The sequence below is a fragment of the Cyprinus carpio genome, chromosome B17 (assembly GCF_018340385.1).
Source record: "Cyprinus carpio isolate SPL01 chromosome B17, ASM1834038v1, whole genome shotgun sequence".
NCBI classification, from domain to species: domain Eukaryota; kingdom Metazoa; phylum Chordata; class Actinopteri; order Cypriniformes; family Cyprinidae; genus Cyprinus; species Cyprinus carpio.
In genome coordinates this window covers 12,514,894-12,523,948 of record NC_056613.1, presented here as the reverse complement: position 1 = coordinate 12,523,948, position 9,055 = coordinate 12,514,894, and the positions used below count along the sequence as shown (strand labels likewise).

Genomic DNA, 9,055 nt, shown 5'->3' with positions numbered 1-9,055 from the left:
CTTCTAGTGCATTCTTTTTTCCCCCCTTGCTTATTTATATTGGCTTGCATTGGTCTTCATACCGGACACTGATCTCCTGCTAGTCGCTATTAAAAAAACATATTGTTGTAATAAATACATACATAATTGAACCGTATTTTACCAAAAGATGAGGGACTTTTTCTTTAAAAAGTGAATTACGCAGCACATGCGTTATTGGCTTCACACACTTCCACGTGTCCCTGAAACCAGGAAGAGAGAATGAATAAACCAACAGACTCAGTGAACTGTTCGCCTGTCACTGAACTGCCTGCTGTCACCCGCGGGTTTCCCAGTAACCCTCATTGATCCCCATTCATCAGCACGGTGAGTGTGAATACATCTGAATGTGAGCTGTTCTTGTGCTTATGTTGCATTGTTTGTTTTGTTCTGACAGCTAAGAGATCTTGCTTTTTTCCTCCAGTCAGGTGACTTTCAAAGTCTTACTGTGTTTTATATCAGTGTAGTCCATGTATACCAGTGTAGTCAGACTGAATTGAACTAAGCTCTTGAACGTTTGGGGATCTTGGTGACTTTTTAATGCTACGATGTGCTTTGCATTAATGAAAGAGCTCCATTCATATAAAGTGAAACAGGATGCTGCAGGTGAAGGTAAAGCCACGTAGTTCACATACAGCTTGAGTAAGAATAGAACACACCCACATACCTGTTAACAACGAGCCAGTAATTACAATAGCCTAATTCATGTGTCTATCTTTCAATCTGTGCTGAAGGCTCTCAACATGCGTCAGAAGATCTTGGTGACAGGAGGAGGTGGATACATTGGCAGCCACTGTGTTGTGGAGCTCATAGAGGCTGGTTATCACCCTGTGGTCATCGATAACTTCAGTAATGCTGTCAGAGGTAAACTGACTTCAGTAACTCACACATAGTGAAGAAGGGCTTTGGTGGTATTCTGAACACACAGGGACCCTTTTTAATAAAGAGCCTCAGAAATATCCTGCACACACAGTGAGCCCTTGTGGACTATATGTAGTATTTGCTAGGTGAAGCAATCCATAGTCTCAGTAACTAAACTTTTTTTAAATATGAAATTAAATATTTTATAAATAATATGCATTCATGTTGTAATATGAATATGCATTATTTTATATTTAATTTTATTTAAAAAAATGTTTTGCTTAAAATATATTGTAATATTGTTAACTTTGCTTTCAAATTTAGGATAAAACTTTTATATTTAAAATAATGTTTCCTGTTTTTTTATGTCTGTCAATCTGTGGATGTGTGTTTTGTTGAGGAGAGGGTAATGTTCCAGAGAGCTTGCTGAGAATAGAGAAGTTTCTGAATACTCAGATTGAGTTCCATGAGCTGGACCTTCTGGATAAACCTGGATTGGAGAAAATATTCAAAAAAGTAATAATAAATATACACTCTTTTTTTAATTTTTCTATATATTATATACAGTATAATCTTTTTTGTATCCATTACTTGCTTTGTATAATGAATCTAATTAATGTTCTACATTGAGCCACAACTTGTCTTCGGTTTTCTTCTCATTTGTTTCCTCTCTGTGTCCCAGCACTCCTTCTATGCAGTGATGCATTTTGCAGGACTGAAAGCTGTGGGTGAATCAGTAGAACAGCCTTTACGATACTACAGAGTCAATCTCACAGGAACCATCAATCTGCTGGAGGTAAGAAATGTGTCTAAATTGTTGGTATGTACAGTATTTGCATGAATGGCCTTATGCATCACTGTTATGCATGGAGTGTCCATACGAATCTTTGAACTGATTGTTACAGATTCAGTACAGTTTGGAGTCTGTGTGTTAGTGTGCATGTTAGTGCTTGAGGCATGCCTTACTGTCTGTGGCCCTGTGTGTCTGAATCAGGTGATGCAGTCTCATGGAGTGCGTAATCTGGTATTTAGCAGCTCCGCCACCGTCTATGGAGACCCCCAAAAACTCCCCATTGATGAGCAGCATCCAGTGGGTGGCTGCACAAACCCCTATGGCAAGACCAAGTACTTCATAGAGGAAATGATCAGGGACCAGTGCACAGCAGAGAAGGTAGCTGACCGCTCTCTCATGACACTTTTGACTGTGTTGTAGGTTTGTGACTGATAAAATGTCTTGCAGGACTGGAATGCTGTGTTGCTCAGGTACTTCAATCCCATTGGTGCTCACATCTCAGGACAGATTGGTGAAGATCCACAGGGAATCCCAAACAACCTTCTGCCTTATGTTGCCCAGGTAACCCGTTTGACCACCTAAGGTCTAGAAGAGCCGTGTGTGTGTGTGTGTGTGTGTGTGTGTGTGTGTGTGTGTGTGTGTGTGTGCGCCTATGTTTATTGTAACAGATGTTGTTCTTTCTCACTGTGTGCGGCAGGTGGCTATTGGCAGACGAAAACATCTGAATGTGTTTGGAAATGACTACAGCACACCTGATGGAACAGGTGATGAGAGATGGTTTTCAGCATGCTGTTTCTGCCATAACTCTCTGATTTACGTACTAGTTTTGGATTTGTACAGTAACACGTTTTTTAATTGTTTAAAATTTTTTTTTTTTTTTCTCAATCTGTTTTCATTTTTGTTCATTTTCTTTATTGTTAGTTTAAGTAGTTACTTTTAACTAAAACTATTAAACACTTTTTTTGGTTCAATTAAACAAAGTTGGAATAAATTATAAATATTACATGAAAAACTTAAAAAACAGAAACAAATGTAATGTTGCCTTGGCCACTAATTTAAATAAAATAAGTTGAAGTACTAAAATTACTAAGACTAAAACTGAAATAAAAACAAATTAAAGCTAAATAGAAATATTAGAGTATTATTATTGAATAACTAACAAAATTATATAGTTTTATATGCATTATACTAAAATAACACTGGTTTTTGTTGGTGGTGTGTTTTTGGTCAGAGTTTTCTAGTTTCAGTTTATTCCGTTTTTTATTTTAGTAGTTTATGTGCTATCATTAAAACAATTACCATTTCAAATATTAATGCTGTTAAATTTCTAAGCTACTGTATGTCTAATGTTTTTGCTATCCAGTGGCATTTTCATGATTAATGCAGGTGGGCTGTAAAGGTTTCAACTTTTATAATATACCTTTTAGTCTCTAAAACTAAAATTAATTTGTATTATTATAATTATTTTATTTTAGTTAATTTTGGAGTATTAAAATTTTTTTATTTTCAGTTTCTTCCTGTTTATGTTGCTTTTTATTTCAGTTAAAGGGATACTCCACCCCAAAATGAAAATTTTGTGATTAATCACTTACCCCCATGTCGTTCCAAACCTGTAAAAGCTCTGTTCATCTTCAGAACACGATTTAAGATATTTTGGATGAAAACTGGGAGGCCCATAGACTGCCAAGTAAATAGCACTGTCAAGGTCCATAAAAGGTATGAAAGTCATTGTCAGAATACTCCATCTGCCTTCAGACGTGCAATCTGGGTTATATGAAGCGACGGGAACACTTTTTGTAAGTGAAGAAAACAAAATAACTACTTTATTCAACAATTCCTTTTTCAACAGCCTCCTCTGTGTCGTTGTTTTCTTTCAAATCAAAGCTAAATACACTAGAAACAGCGCATCCTTGTGGTGCGGATGATACAGAAAAGCATACACAGCTTACGGTGATATGGAGAGACACAGAGGAGACTGTTGACATAGGAATTGTTGAATAAAGTGTTCCCCTCGCTTCATATAACCCAGATTGCACGTCTGATGGCAGATGGAGTATTGTGACGATGACTTTCATACCTTTTATGGACCTTGACACTGTTATTTACTTGGCAGTCTATGGGACAGTAACAGGCCTCCCGGTTTTCATCCAAAATATCTTAAATCGTGTTCCGAAGACGAACAGAGCTTTTACAGGTTTGGAACGACATGGGGGTAAGTGATTAATCACAAAATTTACATTTTGGGGTGGAGTATCCCTTTAATAGGAATGTTTCCATTTTCTTTTCATTTTAGTTTTCAGTAATGACAATTTCACTGATTCCTTTATTTCTGGGTAGGTGTGAGAGACTACATCCATGTTGTTGACTTGGCAAAGGGGCACATTGCTGCCGTCAAGAAACTGAAGGACAACTGTGGGTGTAAAGTATGACTTTTTTTTTTCTTCTTCTTTAATGTACTCCATTTTCACATCCTTTTTTTCTCAGTTTTACATTTCTGTGTTGGTCTCTGTGTAGGTCTATAATCTGGGCACAGGTACAGGCTACTCAGTGCTGCAGATGGTGAATGCCATGGAAAAAGCTTCAGGTCGAAAGGTGAGGCATAAACTTGCATTGGTCCAAAGCACATACATACATACATACATACATACACATATATACACACACACACACACACACACACACACACACATTTTGTTGAGCCTTAATGAAATCTCATTGTAATGTTTATACTGGCATACATCTGATATTCTCTTCAATGCTAGTATTTTTCTTCTGGTCCCAGATTGCCTATCAGACTGCACCTCGACGCAGCGGTGATGTGGCCTCATGCTATGCAGATCCAACTCTGGCAGAGAAAGAGCTGGGCTGGAAGGCAGAATACGGCCTGGAGAGGATGTGTAAGTGTGAATTGAAATCATTTTAATTCTGCAATGTGCGTAAGTAGATAAGAGTGTAATGAGGTGTGAAGTATGATTAATCAGACTTTTTTTTTCTAATCACACAGGTGAGGATTTGTGGCGCTGGCAATCCCAGAATCCCACAGGATTCAGTAATGGAACACAGTCTTAAAACTGGATGAATGCAGAATCTTTCTTATGGAAATAAGGGAATTGCACTCATGGCAAAAAACAAAACAAAGCCAAAGTGGGACCATGAAGTCTTTCATTTTGTAATAATTATATGTAAAATCATTATATTACAAGAAACTTGAAGCTAAACAAATGATTTTATCAAATTTAAAATCTGTCTCTTTTGTTTTCTAATGTCCTCCATTTTCGTGTAATCTCACTTTTATCAAAGTACACTGAATGGCTCATTTCTAATCTGGAATTATTTATACTTCCTTGTCAGTATGAAATAATAAAAATTATTTCACTTATTTAGAAATAACTTCTGTTCTCGTGGTTATAGTATATCCAACTGATTTTTTTCAGCGTTGTACCTATTGATCATTTAACAAATCTGTATAAATCATTGTTTTTTTTCTGTTTGTTTGTTTGTTTTTTACATGGTTTTTTGTCAACAGCTTCTTGTTCGACTCTGTTTCCTATTAGATGAAAAGGTCAACATAAGTGCTGAAAACGTTTAAAAAAAAAAAATATATATATATATATATATATATATATATATATATATATATATATATATATATACCTTTAGACCTTTTTTTTTTTTTTTTTGAATGCCAGAACCTGCTATATAAATGTATCGGGTTTGCTGTACGGAGCGCGTGTGCTTTAAGCGGTTCTCCAGTCCCGGGCGCACCGGACACCCACGTCAGCAAAACGTTTTTCCAGCACAAACGGGTTTCGGTCTTTCGGGCAAAGCAGGAAGTGAAAGCCGTTCGCCCTGAAAATAAAAACTGGAGAAATACATCCAAAGTAGGCTAGGAAATGGAGATGGTTTGTGAAAGTGGGACATGTCGACCGTACCGGAGTGCGGGTGACGCGGGGCATCTGTGAGTATTATGTTTAAGAGACTGGGGAAACGGTGCCCGGGTAAAGAGGGTGGGCGACGGGGACCAGCGCGAGGCTCAACGCCAACCCGCGGGTCGCCCGAGCTCAGGTGATCCGAAATATGAAAAGGCGACGAAGGTGTTTGTAAAGCCGGGCGTTTTGCGTTTTAAAATCCAGTCTGGAGCGTTTCCAGCTGAGTCGGTTCGGTGGGCGGCTCTCCGCGGACGACAGGGCTCCCGTCAGAAACCACCCCAGAGCTTCTTTCCCCTTGTCTGACAGGTTAAATTCCTAATGTTAGAAATGATATGCCTGGTTAATGTTTAAATGTCCTTTCAGTGAATCACAGGCGTGTTTGCGCGTTATCTCAGGTAGGCTATTACTTTCTTCGTCCGGCGGGCGTTTTTTTGCACATATTGGGTGCAGCGACTTTAATTTTATAACTGACTTTTCTAGCATTTTCTCTATTTCTGTGTTATTTATGTTTTTATGTTAATTGGGTTGGTTATTTATTTATTTATATACGTCTGGCACTGTAACCCAGTTTTTGTATTTGTGTGCGCTTGCTGTGAGGGGAACGAATAAGATATATAGCAGCAACAGCGTCGCCTACTTTTCTTTATTCTAATATTTTTCATGTTTTAAACGTGCGTTTCTCTTCTTCCCTCCATCTCTCTGTGTTTATTTCTCTTTTTCTCTCTCCCTGCTTCTCTCCCTCGTTACCCGATGCGCAAAGTCGGGTGTTGCCCCTTCCACAGCGAATGTACATGATTGACAGATGTGTCATCCAATCAGAGCGCAGTGGGCGGGGTTTAGCTGTCTCTTCGTGAAATAAAATCGCTGCCATTACATCACACAAAGCACAACACTGCACATACAAGCTAAGAATAATGTTAAACTGGATAATGAATAGAAGTTAATTACTCATTCTTTCATATATATATATATATATAAAATTATTATTATTATAATTATTATTGTTATCTATATATATATATATATATATATATATATATATATATATATATATATATATATATATTTAACTGGACTGAAGCATCTAATGTTTACTTGATTATATTAACTGGACTGATTTTTCTCAAGTTCTCCCACTTCTTTTTTCAGGCCTATTCACAAATGGACCAGTGCTGATATGTCAGCCATTCACCAGAGCTGTTTGCTAAAGCAGCTGGACCAGCAACGACAGCAGGAATTGTTCTGTGACTGCAACGTGCTGGTGGAGGGTCAGATTTTCAGTGCACACCGTAATGTCCTGTACGGCAGCAGTGGATATTTCAGGATGTTGCTGTCTCAAGGAGCTAAAGACACTCTAGAGTCTGTAAATGCTTCTTTTGATGTCTTCAGCCCTGAGATCTTTGCCATCATCCTGGACTTCATTTACTCTGGTCAGCTGGAGCTCAACAGCTCTAATGTAATAGAAGTGATGTCAGCCGCCAGCTACCTGCAGATGAATGACGTCATTTCCTACTGCAAGGCCTTCATTAAATCTTTCCTTGAGATCAGCACAAAAGAGGACGATGAGAGTCGGTATCTGTGTCTGTCAGACAGCAGTCCACTTCAGGACAGGCGTGAGAACGTCATCGAGCCGTCCAACATGTGTGACGTAAGCATGAGCTCTCAGACCAGACTCTGGGATCAGCCAGAGGAGGATCAGACGCAGGAGGACTTCAGAGGAACAAGCCCACAGCCGTCAGGCCTTCAGCAGAACTCTCCTCCACAGTCCAGTCTGGAGGCACACATGGATGAGGAGCAGTTCAGCTCGGTGCTCCCCGAACGCAGAAGAAGAGGAAGCAGGAAAAGAACTGCCACCAGTCGCTTGGTAACAGAAGACACTTCTCTCATTGACCTGCAGGGGGTGGTATCACACTGCTCTCAGATAGCAGACGAACTGTACGCCAATATTCCGTCTATTGTTGGGGTTGCTGGGGTGTTTAATAAAGGTGAGCACAAAACTGCAGATATTGTACATGTATAGTTTGGGGTCAGTAAGTTTTTATTTTTTAATGAATACTTATATTTAGTAAAATTATCAATAGTGACAGTAAAAACCTTTTCATTGTTACAAAAAATCAACTTCAAATAAATGCTGATTTTAACCTTTACATTAATTAATACATCATGAAAAAAGGCATCAAAAGTTTCCACAAAAAAAAAGTTAAGCAGCTCAAATCTTTTCAACAGTGATAATAAAAAAAATTCCAGACCTAATCAGTATATTAGAATGATTTATGAAGAATTTTGTGACACTGAAGACTGGAGTAATGATGCTGAAAAATTCACTTTTACAGGAATTTTTGAAATCACAGGAATATATATATATATTCAGTTATAATAATAATTTAAATTCAGTCCATATATATATATACTTGTATTTTTGATCATATAAATTCAGTAAAATCCTATATATATATTTTTCTATGTTCATATTGCACAAATCCAAATGCCATTTTGCAAATAAATAACCAATTCAAGGTCTTAAACAACAGTCAAGACTTGGACAGATGTTAATATTGCCTAACATTTCTCCTTTAAGCCTCCCCCCCCCCCCCAGACAGATTTTTTCTCTAACTCTGTGTTACTGTATGTCTCTAAGCTTTCAGAGTAAAGAAGATGTTTTGATTTTAAATGTGGTGATGCATGAAAGGAATCTAACAGTCAATGTCTGCCTCTGTCTCAGATTCCACTCCCTCTATGCGTTACAAATGTCCATTCTGCACGCACACAGTAAAGAGAAAGGCTGACTTGAAGCGTCATCTCCGCTGTCACACAGGGGAGCGTCCTTATCCCTGTCAGGCCTGCAGCAAACGTTTCACTCGCCTGGAACACCTGCGCAGCCATTTTGAGACGGTGAGAAACACACTCAGCTTCACACAGGTCTGGTCCATTAACACCCCCACAGGCTGTATATCCACATGCTACTGCTGTTCATTAATTCATACCTTGTACTGTGTGTGATCACATTAAGTCATGACTCATGACTGAATTAAGTTAAGTGTAATGGATGTAATTAAACATAATTACCTTTTTCTTCAGGCTGTCAAAAAAACAAACAATTATAGTGGTATCTTATAGATCCCCTGTGTTATGTAATTTGATGAAGTGATTATTTTTTTCAGTATGTTTGTGTGAAGGTTGTTGTGGTGTCTTGTTAATGATGTGTCTGGGCGAGTGGTAAGCGAGGGAACCCGCAAATACAGGCTGTGTGATGTTTGCATTCAAGAGAGCGGCTACAGTGAGTTGATCACTGATGGGACGGATGGAAATGAGGACAAGGAAGGCCTGTTGTTGGGTGTGGAAGAGGACATGAGTGAGAACAGGCAAATTGCATGGGTCATGGACGACGATGACCTCGCAGAAGATTCTGGAGCAGATCTCATAATCCAGGAAGTGGAGGACAGCGATGAGGAAG

The 9,055-nt window shown here is 38.5% G+C and overlaps 2 protein-coding genes across 4 annotated transcripts; both read left to right on the top strand.

Moving 5' to 3' along the window:
* Nucleotides 1-193: 193 nt before the first annotated feature.
* LOC109107967 (UDP-glucose 4-epimerase-like) lies at nucleotides 194-5,059 on the top strand. Of its 2 annotated transcripts, none has more exons than XM_042742305.1 (11): nucleotides 194-345; nucleotides 753-882; nucleotides 1,283-1,395; nucleotides 1,562-1,675; nucleotides 1,874-2,050; nucleotides 2,120-2,233; nucleotides 2,370-2,436; nucleotides 4,010-4,095; nucleotides 4,187-4,264; nucleotides 4,455-4,569; nucleotides 4,677-5,059. In XM_042742305.1, exons 2-11 carry the CDS (start codon nucleotides 762-764, stop codon nucleotides 4,739-4,741), a joined length of 1,050 nt encoding a protein of 349 aa, XP_042598239.1. In that variant the 5' UTR covers nucleotides 194-345; nucleotides 753-761; the 3' UTR covers nucleotides 4,742-5,059. The 2 variants fall into 2 exon arrangements, with proteins under 2 accessions (XP_042598239.1, XP_042598238.1); XM_042742304.1 differs by having other exon boundaries at nucleotides 1,280-1,395.
* A 335-nt stretch (nucleotides 5,060-5,394) lies between these two features.
* Nucleotides 5,395-8,660, top strand: zbtb8a (zinc finger and BTB domain containing 8A). 2 transcript variants are annotated; one of them, XM_042742298.1, is made up of 3 exons: nucleotides 5,395-5,630; nucleotides 6,751-7,586; nucleotides 8,324-8,658. In XM_042742298.1, the coding sequence occupies exons 1-3, from the start codon at nucleotides 5,566-5,568 to the stop codon at nucleotides 8,599-8,601; spliced, it is 1,179 nt and encodes a 392-aa protein (XP_042598232.1). In that variant the 5' UTR covers nucleotides 5,395-5,565; the 3' UTR covers nucleotides 8,602-8,658. The 2 variants fall into 2 exon arrangements, with proteins under 2 accessions (XP_042598232.1, XP_042598233.1); XM_042742299.1 differs by lacking the exon at nucleotides 5,395-5,630 and adding an exon at nucleotides 5,637-5,907 and having other exon boundaries at nucleotides 8,324-8,660.
* The last annotated feature ends 395 nt before the right edge of the window (nucleotides 8,661-9,055 follow it).